The 18,759-nt window shown below is 41.4% G+C and overlaps 1 protein-coding gene across 1 annotated transcript; it reads right to left on the reverse strand.

Moving 5' to 3' along the window:
• Nucleotides 1-3,596: 3,596 nt before the first annotated feature.
• Cldn11 (claudin 11) lies at nt 3,597-18,032 on the reverse strand. The gene is made up of 3 exons (XM_076868719.2): nt 17,807-18,032; nt 14,258-14,422; nt 3,597-4,077 (listed from the first exon to the last, which is right to left on the reverse strand). The coding sequence occupies exons 1-3, from the start codon at nt 18,030-18,032 to the stop codon at nt 3,845-3,847; spliced, it is 624 nt and encodes a 207-aa protein (XP_076724834.1). The 3' UTR covers nt 3,597-3,844.
• Between the last annotated feature and the right edge of the window lie 727 nt (nt 18,033-18,759).

The following is an 18,759-nucleotide window of genomic DNA, read 5'->3' on the forward strand; positions in this document are numbered from 1 at the left end:
CTATTGTTACACCAAACCACCAATTCAGCACAAATATGTATCTTGTATTCTTTAAGCATGCAATCTTCTCTTTTTTGTTGTTGTTATTGTAACTAACATTCCTAGATTCAGAGATTCCCTGGAAACATTCTTTTCTTTAATTTGGTTTCAAATTCTTGGAAAGCATAAATAGGACCGGCTCAGTTTCAATCCAAAGGTCCCCTGCATGTTGTCTCTTTAGAATAGGGGGGGATAGTAGGGGATAGGAAAAACAGCATAATACAACAGTCACTAATATGGCATTATGTAAACATTGTGAATGTGTAACTGATGTGATTCTGCAATTTGTATTTGGGGTAAAAATGGAAGTGCATAACTCACTTGAATAAAATGTATGAAAGATGAAAAAAAAAAAAAGAATAGGCTAAAGAGAGGGGCAGAAAGCCTGGGATAACTCTCAAAGTCATGTAACTTCTGACGACTTTTCAAGAAGAGACAAGGGACGACATCAACTACACTAAGCATGAGAAAGATGTTCCATTCATTGTTTCTTACCGTGTGGTGGAGGCACCACCCCATCAGAACCACTGAGGGTACCCAATAAAAATACAGACTCTTAGGGCTGGGTGTGCAGCTCAGTGGCAGAACACTTGATTAGCTACACAAGGTCCTGGATTTGACCTCCAGCACTCCCAAAAACAAATAACAGACTTTTAGGTCTGTAGTAAGATCCAGATATACTGAGTCAGTCCCGGTGGGGTGAAGAGTGAAGTTGCCTTTTACCTGACTCCCAATCCCTAGGAGTGATTCTCAAGTTGGAGAATGGGGATTTTAAACAGTCTTAAATTTCTTTTGATTCTTCATAGTGTCTGACCTTGACAAAAAAAAAACTGAACTTTTCTACATTTCATTTTCCTCATCCATAAAGTGGGGACTGCAGGAAGGAATTAATATGTGAAGTTCCTGACACAAACAGTCTGAAAGGCATGAATTCCCTTTGCCCTGTTATTTAGATAGAATACATTAGGTCTGGCACTTCACACAGGATTGGGGGTCATTGTCTTCACCTGGAGGAAGATTTATTATAATTGTTCAATAAATTGTAATTGCCAAGTTCTAATGGAATTTTATTGAAAGTAGACATAATAAGATTGAATATCTCTTGATGATTACTGAGAAAGACCCTGTTATTCTACAACTGTATTGTCTAATTAAAGCTTGCCTTGCATGCACAAGGCCCCAGGTTCAATCCCCAGCACCGCAAAAGAAAAAGCCTCTAGCCACATGTGGCCACTGAGCCCCTAAAATGTGGCTAGTACAAATTGAGATGTGCATTAAGTGTAAGACACACATTGGAATCCAAAAGCTTAATTTAAAAATAATTAATTATATATTGAAATGGCAATATTTTGATATACTACATCAAGTAAAATAAGTTAAAATTAATTTTATTTGTTTATTTTTAGCTTTTCCATATTGTTTTATTGGTGCATTATAATTGTACATAATGGTAGAACTGATTGCTAGATATTCATACATGCACACAATATAACAATATAATTTGGACCAATATCTTTCCCCAGCATTTCTTCTTTTATTTTTAGCTTTCTTTTTTTAATGTGGCTACTAGAAAATTTTAAAGTACATATGTACTCATTGGACAGTGCTGTTCTAGAGGAAAATCTATCCTCCTTCCTCAAACTGATCTTAAACCCTAACACTATGGTTATGACCTACAAAATAGGATTCCTTAATTAGTCCAGACAATGTTAGCTAGGAGAGATGTGAGGTCTCTCCCCTCATGCTTCAGGGGAAAGTGGGACTAAGATAGCTCACCTCTCCTACAGCAAAGCAAGCAGCAGCCTCATATAGGAACCAGCACGTCCCTAAGATAACTACTACATTTATGATGCTTCTAACTGGCAGTGAGGAGAGGGAGCAAGAGGACCTAACATCTTACATCTCCCTCCACATGCCTCTGCTCCATTCATGTTCACAATCCACTGTACCCTGACATGTATTAATGAGGTAGGGAGGGTCCTCCAATATAGTCACATGAGTCACATCCTACCAAAAACCGTCCTATAGCAAAATAAATATTTTTGTCAACCTGAATGTTATCTTTTCTCCACAGGTAATTTGAAATAGTTTCTCCCAGGTTACAATATCCTAATGTACATAAATTTCTGCAAATATCTGACACAAGTGGATATTTCCAAAGAGGAAATGTTTGCCAATTATTCTACTATCAACTAATGAGATTAGTATTTTATTTGGAAAATGTCTGCCAAAACAGATAATAATCTATTTTCTTAGAACAGGCCTATAATTTGACAGTTTCTGGAATAGAAAACAAAATAAAATCAACTGTATGTGTCTTTGTCCAAAATTTCCAAACATTTACTTATATGTGTTTCAACAAAATGCATCTAGGTATTATAATATTTTTGATCCAGTAAAATGGGTTTCTTTTTTTAATTCTCCCTTGTACTTAGTCAATTCTTTACTAAATGTTCAAAGCAAATAAAGGAATTTAATCACTTAATGCTTAGCACTTGGTTTCTGATTGCAGCCCACTTACCTATGATTTAAAGAGGCCATAAAGTCACTGTGCTACAGAAACCTAGAGAACATCAAGGTTACATTTTTATGATCATACGTTACCACCCACAATATTGGTGAATAAAGTATAATTTTTAATTACTCAGGGCAATGCAGAATAACTTATTCCTGACTCACTGATCAGGTCCCCTATAAATTACCAGTAGATTATTATGAATGAGACTTTTTTAAATCAGTAGACGATACCTCTGGATATATCAGGAGATTGAAGGCCAGTTTTGCAGACAGTTTGTTATTTTATTGCACAGATTTCACTTAAGGAACCAAATGCACCATCCGTGTTTGGAGAGTCTGGGGGTCTCAGATGCTGATAACACCATCAGCATTAACACCCGTAAAGCCAAATTCAACAGTACAGTTTATATTAAACATCGATTCATGATAGATAATAGAACAAAAACAAAGAAAGGGAAAAGGGCTTTTTAAAATGGGTTAATTTGAAGCATATGCAAATGTAGGATTAAAAACTATATCACACAAATCTGGAAATCAAAAATGTTTTGTGGAATGTCAGTAAAAGTTATACTCACTTGTACTGTTATTTATTGCATGATTAAAGTCTATTTGGTTCATTTCCTTCATACTGATGAACTGAGAATTTCAGGAAAACCATGGTTATAAAAATGATCCATCTTGAAAAAAGTATGTACAGATAAATGTAAAATCACAAACTAAAAAATATTCCCCACCCCTTGCCCTCAACTTATAAAAGGGAAAACTTTTCCATGGAGAAAAAGTTCCACAATTCCCCTCCCTCCCCACCCCGCGTCCCCTACTCTATCTTTTTCTATCTCTTAGAAGTAAATGATCTTGGAATTGAAGAGGAGGGAGCAAACAAGAGAGGCATCTTTATGAGACTCCCATTGTCATCTGTAACAGTTTGAAAAGTGTCTTTTTTATTTCGCTCCCCTACCCACACCCAACTCAGCCATGTTTGCAAGACATTTAAAATTTAGAGAGAAACAGAATTATTACTTTTTATTAAACAACAAAGGGATGCCCGAGAAAGGAGATAATAGTGGGCAACACCATGGAAACTATGTGGGCATAATCTGAGCCAGAGATTTCTTTTAAGGCAACCAAAACGTGATGGGGGGCGGAGGTGGGGGGGGGGGAGTGTTAAGACTACAAAACTCCAGGCAGGATGTTTTCTAGACCTTTGGCTTTGGTGCCTGGCAGAGAAGTGAACCTAGGGCCACAGGCCCGGCATCTACAGCACCTCCACGGGACGGTGGCGGCTCTCTTATACATGTGCACTCTTGGCATGAGTCGGGGAGCTGGAGCCCGAAGAGTAGTAGAAACGGTTTTCACCAAATGCCTGGGCATCTCCAGCGCAGCAGACGATGACGCTGCCACCCACCAAGCACAGCACCGCACCAATCCAGCCCGCGTACAGGGAGTAGCCAAAGCTCACGATGGTGGTCTCACGGTGGGCGCACACAGGGAACCAGATGGTGGCGACGATGGCGCAGAGAGCTGCGGAGAAGGAAGAAAGCGGTGACTGGGCGCGTTCGCTCCACCTGCACACACCTCCCAACTGCTCCAGAAGAGCTCCGTGCACACAGCTGCGCTCCCCTGGCAATCAGAACCTAAAGGCTTGAGCTACAGAATAAGTTGTGTCAAAGCAGCTTGCCCTGCTGGGTCCTTATTTTTTTTCAACATGTGGCAGTGACAAAAGAACTCGCATGTAAAAACTGAAAAAATAAATCATTTAGGACCAAAAATTTTTACTTGTACATCGTGACTCTCTATCTGAAATGCCAAGCCTATTACTACATTCACCTAATCATATTATGATTTTTCTCTTTACAGGTCTATTTCCTATGCCAGGCTCTGAGTTTTTCGAAGGCAGACGCTGTGCCTTATTTATGTCTGCAGACTCAATGTTTAGCTCAACACGAGGCATAGAGCACAGCGCTCTGTATGTATGCCTGTTGAATGACGGAATGACCTGAGCTATTCAGAGACTGGGAAACAAGATGATGCCCAAAGACCTGAAGAAGCTACGCGATTTCTCTTGCTGTGGTGAATGTTGCTAGACATGAGTGGAGCATCAGCTAAGGGTCTGAATTTGTGCTACCCTAGTGAGGATCACAAAATCCCAACATGAAAATGAGTAAAATGATTCACCTATTCAAAGATTTTATGATGATGATATTTTTTATGATGGGTCAAGATGGTACAACTTTACTTATGGTCTTGGATCAATCAGGCTAACCTTCAAATTAAGTTTAGATTTCACAGTTTAAAATGAGAAATAGCTTCTATCTCATTTTGCCCTCCCCCCTTCCTAATTGAACAAGAGTCTATAAAAAATAAAAACAAGGGCACATAAAGACATTTTTTTTTTAATTTCTACTACCAAATAGTGTAGCCACAAGATACGTGGAGCCACTAAACATTTATCATGAGGCTAGTGAGACAGAAGAACTGAATCTTGATTTTTTTAAGTATTTATTTTTTAGTTGTAGTTGGACACAATACCTTTATTTTATTTATTTTTTTATGTGATGCTGAGGATCGAACACAGGGCCTTGCATGTGTTAGGCAAGCGCTATACCACTGAGCCACAATCCCAGCCCCTTGAATTTTTTTAATTTTAATTTTTATTTTTTAGTTGTGGATTAGACCTTTTTTTAGGGGGGAGGGGGGGTATGTGGTGCTGAGAATCAAACCCAGTGCCTCACACATGCTAGGCAAGTGCACTACCACTGAGCCCCAGCCCCCTGAATCTTGAATTTTAAAAAAGATTAAAATTACAGCTCATAACAAAGTAACTCCATGACTTCCTTTAGTATCATCTGATTTCTCTCAACTATAAACAGGATGGAAATTTTGTCTCAAACTTTAAGTTGGGATGGCACATTATGGTTGACAGACATAGGACTAACAGTAATAGTGAGGTTTCTGCTTCTTAGTCATAAAAGTCATCAATAAATTCAAGACAGGGTCTGAATTGCCAGTCTGGTGTGTCACTTGGAGTAACCTTATCATTTTCTCTGATTTCTACTCATACTGAGTGATCTTCCTAACTTACCCTTTATGTCCACAGAAAAGAAATATAATTTTTCTCTAAATAAACACTAAAACATACAGCACAACACATTTGCTCCAAACTTGAGGAAAGATTTAAGTTTTACCCACTTCAAAAAACTCAACGGTCTCTTTGCACTTGTATATCTTACAACAGTTTTTTGTTGACAACAGAATAAACCTGCCCCCACAAGCAGGTTATACACACACACAAACAGATGGGATTCTTATCCAAAAAAGTACAGTAGAAGTCAGAGGCAAGAGCGGATTCGGGGGTCTTTGAATTGTCCAGATTGGTTTTCTAACTGCCTGAGTTCACTCCATGAGACAGGACCACCACTGGAATGAGGGGCAAATGCGCTTATGGGCCTTGGCCCACAGCCTGACAGCAGAACCCAGGAAGCTTCAGGTGTACCACCCTCAATCCACACCAGTTTTGCTTCATTGAGGGCAGGCTGCTCTGAATGCATCCTCTTGAACAGCTGCAGTAAGTTATCTTTAACACAGGGGGAAAGGCTTGAGTTCAGTACACCTAAAACAAATTAACATTTCTACTCCTAAAAGTGACCGATAAAACGAGCTCCCTCCTTTGTCTCAGGGAGCCAGCCTGAGGTCTTACCAGAACTGTGTCTCCCTTCCTAAACAGAGGCCCCAATAAAAGCCTCGTCTACATGTTCTCTTACTTGACTCAATTTACTTCCTATGTCATCAGGTTAAAAGATCCCAGTATCTGGCATTAATAGTGAACTATCCACACAATTTAGGGGATTTGTTTTGTTTTGTTTTTGTAGTTCTGGAGATTGAATCCAGGGTGTTCTACCTTTGAGTTACATCCACAGCCATTTTTGTTTTATTTTTATTTACTTATTGAGGTAGTAAATTGCTGTATTGCCAAGGCTGGCTTCAAACTTGCAATCCTCCTGCTTCAGCCTCCCAGGTAACTGAGATTATCTGCATATGTTACCAAACCTGGTCAATTAAGGAGTTTATGTAGATTATCTAAGAGGCTAAAATCTTATATGTTAATGGTTTTCTTTTTATTAAAAAGTAAGCATAATAATATCCACTTCTATAATATGAAATACTAAGAAAAGATGTATCTTCCTTCTGTGAAGAACACTCAGGAAGACTGGTGTTTGAGATTTCCCCCTTTCCAGCTCAAGGGTTTTGAAAACCTCAGATATGGTAGAAAGTCCTTTTCTTTCTCTTTCTTCAGCCATGGATTCCAAATCAGGGTCTCCTGGAAAATTGCTTTCAGCCAGGCACAGTTGACTGATATCCTCCTCTAGAGCTTTTCGGCCAAAGGGAACTACAGTACATTCTCCCTGCAATACACAACCCTGCTATACACCCAGCCCCTCAGAGTGGCATCTGTTCCACTATGAGCAACCTAACAAGGGCTTTCCAAACCTCTAAATTAGAGGAAAAAGGCAGAGAATTAAAAGCTGACTTATGTAAGAAGAAAATAAATTTTAAAAATAAATAAATAAATAATAATCGATTTGATTCCTAAACAACTGATTTGGCTGATTCAATCAATCTTTCCCATAAACAATTAACTGGTTTTAAAACAATTTATGGTTCAAATTAAATTTTACATTTTTTGGTTACTTTGTATTTACAAATACAACAACACACACACACACAAACATACATACACACATACACAAACACATGTATATGCACACACTCAAGAAAGCACCCCCCACATCCCAAAACCAAACAACTTGGAGATTTAGTTTAGATTTTATAGAATAAAGCAAGAAATTGTCTCTAAGTTCACTTGATTCTTTCCCACAATAAAAACAATAATAAAACTAGGTTATCTTCAGCTAAGAAAAGAATCAGACTCCCTCTTCCAAAGGTAACCTTCAATTGGTTTTAAGTGTCAGATATCTTGTTAGATTATATTACAATATAATTCATTGGGAAAAAAAAGAAAAGAAAAACGTCTGGATACTTATATGATGAATCTCAGAGGACTGTGTGAGGAAGTGGGTGCACCCAGGGCTCTACTTTCCCCTTCATACACATCAAAACTGACTTCCACAGTCATCAAAGCTTCATGTGACTTTAACACACATAGAGCCACACGCCTGTGATTTAGCTCATTAAAGGTTTCCTTCTTTTATAATCCATACAAAACAAGGCAAATGAGCAACAGCAGGCTCTTTATTTCCTAGTAGATAAACGTACTCTGGGAGGAATTCCTGTGGCTCTCAAAGATGAACCACATCAAAACCACTAAGAAAAGACAGACTACCGCACAACATGAAAGGAAATGAGAGGCTCACTGGGAGCAGTGACCTTCGACTGAACTCAAATTGAAAAATGTTTCAAAACTAAAAGAGGAGAATTTACTCCATGTCAGCCATGGTCTGAGGGAGAAAAGGATATGACCAGTAAAGTTAAAAACGCAAATCGAATCACTGCTTGACTAAAAATTGTGAAATAATAAAACTGTCACTAATTTTGGACTTTCTTTTGAAAACACAGAAGCCTTACTAAATTGATTTGTATTTGTAGATACACTCCCTCCGTCAAAAAAAAATGCACGAAATGATTCTGTTATTAGAGAAAAAAATAAAGAAAGCGTTTTTTCTAAAAAGTCACATTTACCTTTAAGGTAAGGAAAATTAAAGAAATACAAAGGAAATTTTCATTCTTTGATCTTATTTTGTGTCATCAAAGTTTTTTCTTTTTTATTAAGTCTCCAAAAACAATTTTAGCACTCAGATTTTTCAGTCTCTTTCTCCTATGTTAGCTTCAGAAGATGTAATCATTAGCTGCAGGAGAGGTGAGGAATAATCTGCAATTTGGGAGTAGAAAATAAAAATTGTGAATATTCTTAGCTGTGTGGATATAGATCCTTTCACAAGAATATCTTACTCTTCAAAGAATAAAAGCTATTCTCTCTTTTGAAAATAAGTTTCAAGTACTGTCACACAATGTGTTTCTTAGTTGATAGGATACACCCTTTTTAAAAATTAACAATGATCTGACTTAACCAAGGAGAAATTATTTGGGAAGGCAATTTAGAGCAATGAAAGTTTTAGTGTACTTTCAAGGTCTTTAGAGATTAAATGGTACATAGTGATATTAGGGAGTTGAATAAATGTGAGACAACCTCATAAACAAATACAATTTTTATGTGTCAAAAGTTTTCATAGCAAAAAAAAAAGAAAAAGAAAGGCCATGAAATTAAATAAAATTGATATAGATATGTTAGATTTGGGAGGTAACAATTGAGAAAAGGAGAAAAAGAAACTGGGAAAGGTCATCAGACACTGATATTTCTGCCTTCCTCTAATGAACACCTTTTTTCAAGTTTTGTTACCATCAATACAAGGTATTAAGTGACCTTTCAAAAGTTTCATTTCTACCACAGAGTAATATGTGTATCAAAATTATCTGAATTATGCTGACTATATATTATATTAGTAATACTGGGGGAAAAATCCTCCTTGATACAAAGCTGAGTTTGGAGACAAAAACATCTGGAGCCTGGAAGAAATGGAGAATTGGGAAGATGAAGCTGATAGTTACTGAGAAGGAGTTTGGGTTCTGGAGATTTATTATACTATTCTTTCATGATAGCTTAAAAATTTCCACAAGTGTTTTTTAAATCCTCCTCCATTTCACATTTTGCAATGCATTGAATGCTATCTTAGTATGAATACTATTATACAACCTAAGTAGCAATGATTAATTTTAACTTTTTATAAACATTTATTTTTTGAGTTACAGATGGAAACAAAATCTTCACTTTAATTTTATGTGCTGCTGAAGATCGAACCCAGTGCCTCATGCATACTAGGTGAGCGCTCTGCCTCTGAGCCACAACCCCAGCCCTAATTTTAACTTTTCACAAAGGAATCAATTAAGCCAACAAGTAACAAGATTTCTAATGAGCTGATGGAGTCAATATCTTATTTATTGTTCTCTTCTCATGTGAAACGAGAAAACTTCTGAGTTTTTCTCTTCCTCGTTTATCATTCTCTAACATGTTGACATGTAACATACTTCTCTTACATAAGTAACCTTTAGGAGGAGCTAATATTTATAATAATCATCAAATCAATGGAATATATGAGTCCATTATTTTCCTGGCTTGTTTTCAAGATTTTTTTTCCTTTATTTTTATTCCATGCATCATTATTTTTTTTCCTATAACTTTTCAAAGCCAGCTTATGGTTGATTTTTTTTTTTTAAGTCCTGGGGATTGAATCCAGGTCCTCAAGTATGCCAAGCAAGCATGCATCACTGAGCTACATCCCCAGATCCTTGTTATTTTTTTTTTTTTAATTTAGAATTTAGAGGCAGGAAGTATTCACAAAGCAGTTAGTGCCTCCAACTTTGCTGATGAGGTCATTTTAAGCCACAGTCATACTCAGTTGTAAATCTTATTTGGCAGAATATTTTTTCCATACTTTTTATTAGTGCATTATAATTTTATATAATGGTGGGATTCACACATGCACATGAGGAATTTTTCGAAGTATTTTCCCAATGTTCTGAATTTAAGGCATCACTCTTCATTCCACACTCAAGGATTCCTTTTTCCTACAGTACAGCTGATCCTGTGTGTATGACAAGCTCAGTTTGTCTGACATTTCCCCACACCCTTTATTTTACTACAGTTTTACTGTTCACCTGAAGTTCCAAATTAAGTCGACTTTTTCTACTACCAACAGAGATCAGGTGTTTTAAAAAGAAGAAGAGCTGATCACTGGGGCACACACCTGTGAACACAGCTACTCTGGAGGCTGAGGAAGGAGGATCACAAGTTGAGGCCAGCCTGTGCTACCTAGTGAGACCCTGCCACAAAACAAAATTTTAAAAGGACTGGGATGTGGAGGGGAGATATAGCTTAGTGGTAGAGCCCTTGCCTCCCAGGGGAGAGGCCCCCAGAAAACAAAACTTAAAAAGAAAGAAGACAAAAAGATTCTTCAAAAAGCACATTGCCTTTCCTTTTGTTCCCTACCTCATTCCTTTAAGAAACATCCAAATAAAGTACTTTCTTACTTTACTTTCTAACTTGCAGCAAGGTAAGAATTGGAGTGAAGCAGAACTGAGCCAGTGTTTTCAGTAGGATAGCTTGTTTTGGCTTTCCATCATGGAATCAGCAAAAATATTCAACTCTTGACCCCCATGCTCTGTTTTTTAACAGAGTAAACAAAGGAAAGATTTCCATTGGACCAGGGCACAAGGTATGTTTCCAGAAACAGGTTATTATCTCTCCTTACTAGTTCCAAGAGTGGAGATGATCCTGCAGAAATTAGACATGATTGCAAGAATAGCCAGTTACCCCTGGGTTAACTCTCTCTTTCCTCTAACCAACAACAATAAAAAGAATGACCATTTACTGAGCACTTACTGTGTGGCAGATTTCCATGCTAGATATTTCTTTGTTCTTTCTAACCAGAAAAGTAAGCATTATTATTCCCATTTTATAGAAAGGCTCAGAGACATCAAGTACTTGCCCCAGTATAAACAGCTACAAAGCAATAGATTCCAAATTCAGTACAGTTGAGTCTAACTCCAGCTGACTAGATAAAACATTTCAGGGCTTAGACACCTCCTGCCTTGGCAGGGACTCTTGAAAAGCTACAAACAGATTAGATTGGCCTCAGATCCACCCCAGATCTGAGAAGCCTGCTGCTCCTTGAGCTACTCATCTGGCTTAAGAAGCCAGCAGCATCAGGCTTATATTCCTTCCCCACAGCAGGAGCTAAACCTCACAGCATTTCACAGCATTAAAATGAGACTGCTCAGAAGATAGAGTTGTTACAACAGACATGATTTTTTAAGCTTTAAAAAAAAAAAAAAAAAAAAAAGTTACAGATTTCCAGGGTCAGGAAGAGCTGATTTTATTTGTATTCACAGTTTCCATACCAAGGCCTATGTGACACTGTGTCCAGTTCCCAGGCCCCCAGCTCCCGTGTTGCCCCACCCTCTTTGGTCAGCAACCACACCTCAACTGGTGCACCATCCGGTGACCCTAGAACCCAGCCTGGGCCCAGCACTGGCTTGCCTGGGACAGTGACAGAGACCAACCAGAGCTACACAAAGAGAGCCTTCACTCTCTTGCTCCTCCCACTCACTGCCAAGGGTGGAAAACAAGGCACTTTGGGCTGGGGTGAGAAGACCTAGAGGAGGTCAGCAGGTGCCACACTTGAGACAATGAGCTTTACATTTCCAGAGCTGGCTCCTCCTGGTCAAAACAACATTTAACCCAAAGGCAAAGGGCAACCCGCTGAGAAACAAATCCGGACAGGAACCATCTAAGAGGTGGACAATTCTGGAAAGGCAAGCTGTAAAGGGTCCAAGAGTGAGTTCCTTCACCCCATCCAAGTGGTGAGCAGCTAGCTTCCTGTGGGGTCAGATCACCGGACCCCCTGTCTCCCTTATTGTTTCATTCCATGCAGGCCAAGGGGACTGAGGGGCCCATCCCCAACCCCCAGCCCCACCTCACTTGCCTTTTCTATGATACTGTCTTCCTATACAAAACCACTTTAAAAACTGAAGAAAGCCAGGGCTGGGGATGTGGCTCAAGTGGTAGCATGCTCACCTAGCATGCGTGAGGCACTGGGTTCAATTCTCAGTACCATACAACAATTTAAAAAAAGATATTGTGTCCACCTAAAACTAAAAAATAAATATATATATAAAAAAAAAAAGTAATGAAAACCTAATTCAGCTAAGACATTTCAAATCACTGGTTTCTCCTCCTGGACCAAAAACAAACAAATAAAACCTGGTTATTCAACTAGACAATTCAACAGGGGTTTTTAATTAATTAATTTTAATGAGGTATATATGACAGCAGAATGAATTTGATTCATTGTACAACAATTCAGCTGTTTTTAAACCCATCTATACTTTATCACTCTATTTTCCACAGAGTTCGTTTGTATTTATTGTAATCCACTGTGGATACTCTGTGACTCTCCTATGAAAGGCCAGAATTTCTAAACATGAACACCCAAGACACACACCCATCCTCTGTCTCTGCCATCCTCAGAGCTCAAGAATACCTTCTGGGGCTTCTGGGAGAATGTGAGGAAAGTAAAAAGCAGCCAGTGGCTGGGAAGAGGTCTTCTGAATTCCACCACCCAGTTCATCATACAGCTTTGGCCTCCCCATTGGAAAGGGGCACAGAGATCTGACCACGAGGAGGGCGCCTGCGCCTTACAGGGCAGGAGGCTCTGTGTGTGTTCCGTGGGGCACTTGCACAGATTCTTTGTGGTTGGAATCAAAATCTCCAGGCCCAGATTCTTGTCTGGAAATTAGTAGCTTTTTTCACTGCACACGGACATACCCCCCGCCCTTTGAATTCTCTATATTTTTACAATCAACCACAAACTCTGCCCTTTGCAATCCCGGGAAATGATGCCCACCTCTCCTGTGCCCTCACCTCACTGGGGTCACTGTGAGTGAGAAGCCTCCTAGTGTAGAGTAAGCATCATAAGTGACATGGACATATACAGAACCCTGATATCATCCAACCCCTCAAGTGCATGATTGCATGACCAAATCTGCCACTTTGAAAATGGGAATCCCTTGTCCCAGGAAAGGGTGACTTTATTATCTAACCCATATCCAGATCAGTTTCTGCTCACTGATATGCACACTCTCCAACAAGAACTGCTGCTCTTAAAATCCACATCTTCTGTAAGGATTTAGATGTGCTAATGGAATCAGCATGGGTGGGGGAAAGGAAATGGAGAGAAATGAAATCAGCAAAGAGAGCAGAGCTAGAAGCCCCCTCCACTGGTTGTTAAATCAAGCCTTGGGTGTAGGTGTGATCAGCAAAGCTGAACAAGCACGTGACATTTCCTTGACCTAGCCTCTCCCTCCATCCAATCCAGTATCCAACCACCTTCTCTTCAACACTCAAGGCTCATCGTTGGGTTTCTCTCCTCTAGGAAACACCCAGGTTTCAGTGCCTTCTTACTGTGTACACAGCCTGGGTAGCTTTTTAGATGAGCACACACGCCACATACTCCCTGTACCTCAAAGCAAGACACTGCCTCCCTTCCCCATGCCACTAAGGCCCACATAGTGCCTGGTGCACATGCTAAATGAGCATTGATTACACTTAATGAACATCACTTTTTTTCTCTTTCGTCATTTATTAACAGGTTCTCAATCTTGGCTGTACATAAGAGCTGTACAAATCAACCCAGGAGCTTTCAAAAACATCTTTCCCTGGCCTGATCCCCAGAAACTTCTGATTCTATTATCTGCTGTGAGATCTGAATATAAGGGTTCTAAAATTCCATTGTGAGGCCTGAATGGAGAGCCACCATGCAATTCTCTTCTGTCCTTCTGGTCTCTCCCTTAGTTTTGGCTACCTCAAACCTCAAAATCTTCTTTTTCTTTTTCTTTTTTTAAACTTGTTTCCATGTGCGGTGCCCTCCACCCCCCCACCCCCACCCCCACCCCCGACATTACTGAGCCCTCTGTTTAAATAGGAGGGGATCTCTTATGCCATCAATTGCCTCGAGGATTCTCTTGGCCTCCTTTCACATTTACCCTGAACTTGAGGAAGCAGCAACCACAAGATTTGAATTTGAGATCCATCAGGTTCTCAGAGTTGGGGTGTGTATAGAAGGCTTACCCAGCAGAATAAGCATGACTCCTGCCAGCTGGGCCCGCCGGTACTTGGCCACACCAGGCTCATGGCCCATTCGGATGCAGGGGAGAACTGTCAGCAGCAGCAAAATGGCCGGCAGACCCAGAACTGAGGCGGCGATCATTAGGGCCCGGCAAGCCTGCACATAGCCTAGAAACAAGAGAACAGATAGGGTGGATTAGAACAAGGGTCCTCTTGGTTCCTGAGGCCCACCTGACATGAATTCCTTTCTTCTTCTCACCCCATTCCAAGATTTGAAATAGGCTAAATGTTGCCCAGGATAACTTCACACCTCCAACTTCAAATTTTACAGCAACTTGGCAACAAAAAACAGGGGTTAGAGAAATGGAATGGAGGTTCCTGGTTTAGATCATTTGGTCAAGCTTCCAGGATGGAGGGTCCAGAGCCTATTTACATTATTATAACCTTGTAAAAGACTCAGGTGGAAACTCAAATCTTCAAAGAAGTCTTCTGCAATGGTCTGTATGGGTTCCAGTCTTCTGTTGATCTACTCTACCTATGTCACTTTGGGCAAGTTACTTAACTGCTATATCCTCACTATAGAATAAAAAAATCAAAAAAGTGCCTACATCTCTCTGATAGAATTCTACAGAAAATTAATTAATTCATATGGTGCTTAAAACAATTCCTATTCTGAGTACTGAAAATAGTTGGCCATTATCATTTGTGTTACTACTTTTATCTGCAGGTATACTGACTGATTTCATGCCTAAACATCTGCTTTTTAATTCACTTTGGGTATGAATCGTATGTGGCCCTGAACCAGAGTAGTCTAAGATTCAGGCTTCTTCTTTCCGCTACCTCCTCAGAAGATGCTGTCCTCATGACTCCTGCCCTCTATAGATGTTCAGGCTCCATCCTGACCCACAGTGCCCTGAACATGCTTCCCCATTTGTCTGTCCATCATTGCCTTAAAGTTATCTCTCCAGCCCTGGGGATTTCTGGAGGCCAGACACCTGCCTTGGCTTTCATGTGACCACAAATGATGATGTAAACAAAAAAATTATAAATGAAAGAATAAATGGATTGAATAATAAGGAAGTAGAACAAAGCTATCTAAACTCTATACTGTCAAGTAAAATGCCAAGTAACAACTTTATTAAGAAACAGATTATAATATGTACAATATTTATGTAGAATAAATATGGCAAGGTGCTGGGAAAAATTCACAAACTTAAGTTTACTGTTTCATTTTTAAATTTGTTTCTCATTAAAACACTCCTCCCCGCCCCACCCCCTGCAAAAAAAAAAAAAGTAGCAATCATGACCCTCCTTTTTATGCTCAAACTTAACTAATGCTCATACACCAGGCCCCCATACCAAATCCAGCCAGCCCGCCTTGTGCACCAAGACCCAACTTTAGTACTGTCTCTTAGCAAGGTATATTTTGCCACAGTTCAGATTCCAGAAGGGCTGTCTTCCAGCCACTGCCCATGTCAGCTTCTTTGGAATTAAAAATAATTCATTAGGTATCTATTGACTTGAAGACTCTCAAAGAAGAGCCAAAGAAGTCTAAGGCCCAGCCTCTCCCTGGCCTTTCAATCTGTAGGAGAGGCAGGAAAGACACAAAGGAGGTAGTCAACTAGCAACAGAGATTCTGAAATTCATGGCACAGGCTGTCCACGTGCTACAGTGACAAGGCCATGTCCAGAAGTGAAACATGGAGACTGAGGACATCCCTGTCCCCAACAAAAGTATAAGGGGGCCAGAGATCAGGAAGGATCAGCCCTCCTCATAATATTTTCCACCCTGGAGAATGACCCATGTTCTCTGAAAACAAACCACTTGGCACTGAATGCTCAGTAAATTTAACTCCAGGGGAAGCAGAAGAATAAATTTATCGTTCGGTCACAGGTCCTTAAAAATTTCATGCCCAGATTTTAATAGCTACCCTTTATAGAACATCTATTACACAAAAGAAAATTTACATTTCTTGTCTCATTTAATCCCTAAAGCAATCTTAAAAGATAGGTAGTTGATTTTATTTTAACTTTTAAAAGATGACAAATGGGGATTCAAAGAGGTTAACAACTTTTCTCTAATCACCCAGATTGTGGGTGTTGGGATCAGAACCAGCATTAACTGTAGCTGGATCCTGATCAGGGTTTGCTGGCCTCTTCAGTCTTTCTGAAAGAGTAATGAAAGGCAGACATAATGTGCACTGTGCACACCTATTATGTGCCAGAAAGGATGCAAAGACGGTAGGAGAGAACTTACAACAATAAAAACAAAACAAAGCAGAAAAGTGACATTATAAAGATAAGCCAAGTATTAGGGCAGCAAAGAAGAAGGGAGATTTATTCCAATTGCCAGGACTGCGAAATAGGGACAACTTGGGGTACTAAGGGGAGGCAGAATTTCTGAACGTCAAAGACTTCTTGGAAAAGGCACAAGTGAACCTCCTAGAAGGGTCGCTTCAGAGTCAGGTTTCTCTCAGTCTGAAAGAAGTCAGCACAGAATTCACAAAGGCTCGAGGGACTGTGGAGGGGCCAGGTGAAGAATGAGCCCGCAGGGCAGGGCAGATTTCTAGCAGAAAACTTAAGGGGGCGCGCGCGTGGCCTCGCTATTCATTCAACTTAGCTTGTAGTTAAATCGAAATTCAAATTTGCCCAGAATTTTCCCACAGGACTGCAAAGGAAGATGGGGCCCCCAGTGGGAGTGGGAGAGGCGTAGGCTGGTCAGTTCTTCCCCCCTGCTCTCCACGCACAGCTGCAAGCCAGAAGTAATGACTTTTGGCTGCGCTCAGTGTCTCTTGCAATGTAGTCTGTACTCTTCCCATCCAACTGGAGGGTAGGGAGCAGGGGAGGGTGTCACCGCAGCGTCGCTGTCGACTCCTCCATAGCAGAGGCAGAGATAGGGTAGAGTAGATAAAATAGACCCTGGGGACTGAGAGAATCAACCTGGGGTTTGCTAAACTGGGCAGCCCAGAGACATCCTTAGTGAACTTGGCGACAGGGCGGGTGGGCGGGTGGAGCTAGGAGCTCCCTAATCTCTCCAGCGCGCCTGACCCATCCCGGGAGGACTGAGAAACAGCCCGCACCTGTTTGAATCTCTCCAGTGCATGCGTTTCACTCTTTCCTCCTCGCTTCTGCAAGAATCTTAACTGGCAGCCCCGAGCCAGTGGGAAGAGTCTGGGACCAGGACAGTAAAGTACTTCTGGTCAAGTGACCATCGGAGCAGTGGAGGGGTGGGACGGTGGGAATCCACTTGGTCTGAGTCCCTACTCTGTGTCTGTATCTCAGTTCATTAAATTCTTAAAGCGGCTGGACCAGCGTTGCCACTGGCCAAATTATCATTATTATCCCAAATTCTAGATAAGAAAATTGAGACCGAGAGGGATTAAGTTTAGAATTGCCTAATTCTACATCAGGGTGGGAATTGGGGATGTAAAAAATGTGCCCAAAGGTCCTTGAGCCCCCAAATGTTTCTGTGAACTCTGTCTACTGCCCGCTCTCTGGTCTACGCAGAGAATGTGAGCTTAGAAAGCAGCGCTTGCACAGTGGGGGTCCTTACCCGGCAAGATGAGGATGTCCACAAGGGGCTTGCAGTGGTACAGCCCCGTGGCCATGACGCAGTCAGCCCACAGTCCCTTGGAACCCAGTTCGTCCAGCTTGCGGCAGGTAGGGATGGTGTAGCCACAGGTCACCACCCAGTCATTGGTGGATGTGGTGACGATAATGCCGATCCAGCCCACGAAGCTCGTGACGAAGCCCACCACCTGCAGGCACGTGGCCACCATGGTGGCCACCTCGACGTCCACGCGCCTCGACCCTCACTGACTGCGCCCGGACTCCGGGCTGGACAGCGCCTGCCCTGGTAGGTACGTACTCCCTGTGCTGCACTGGCTAGCCCTAGCTTGCTGGCGATCGCCCGAGGCCGGACCCTCGAGGTGGAGTGGGCCGCTGGAGACTGCGAGCCCAGCACGGACGACGCGGCGGCGGCGGGCGCACAGCTGAGACAGCGACGGACGAACTGCTGGGACAGCAGAGCTGCTGGGTGGCGCGCCCCCGCCCCCCTCTTTAAACCCCGTGGCCTAGACCGACGAGCGCCAATCCGCGACCGCCCGGGGTCGAGCCCGCCAATCGCCGGGCGGGGTCCAAAGCAGGGTGTGCAAGGGAGCCGGGTAAAGGGAGGGGGGGCGTCTCCTCGCCCGAGTGACACTGGATCCGTGTAGGAAAGTAAAATAATTCCATCCTGGTCTGAGACGTGGAGAGCGCAAAGAGGGCTCTTTCTGTTCTGCTGCGAATTGTTTCTCTTCTTGCCACCCCTCTCTCATCTCTCTGGGTCTCCGTTTCGCTCCATCCCTCCTCACCTTCTACCCACTCAGCTGTGAGTACACCCCAGGTCCCAAGTACAGTTCTCCCATGGCCCAGGATCGTAACTGATAACTACCCAAAAGTTCAGAGGTGACAAATTCAGCATTCTATGGGTATAGTGGGGGAGGGGGAAATATAAACATATTATAT

This window comes from Callospermophilus lateralis, chromosome 10, assembly GCF_048772815.1.
Source record: "Callospermophilus lateralis isolate mCalLat2 chromosome 10, mCalLat2.hap1, whole genome shotgun sequence".
NCBI lineage: Eukaryota > Metazoa > Chordata > Mammalia > Rodentia > Sciuridae > Callospermophilus > Callospermophilus lateralis.

Coding starts and splice junctions, on each gene's coding strand:
- Cldn11 (XM_076868719.2), bottom strand. CDS start 18,032: ATGGTGGCCACGTGCCTGCAGGTGGTGGGCTTCGTCACGAGCTTCGTG. Junction 14,423..17,806: donor GGACATCCTCATCTTGCCGG/GTAAGGACCCCC, acceptor TCTTGTTTCTAG/GCTATGTGCAGGCTTGCCGG. Junction 4,078..14,257: donor AGTCATGCTTATTCTGCTGG/GTAAGCCTTCTA, acceptor CCTTCTCCGCAG/CTCTCTGCGCCATCGTCGCC.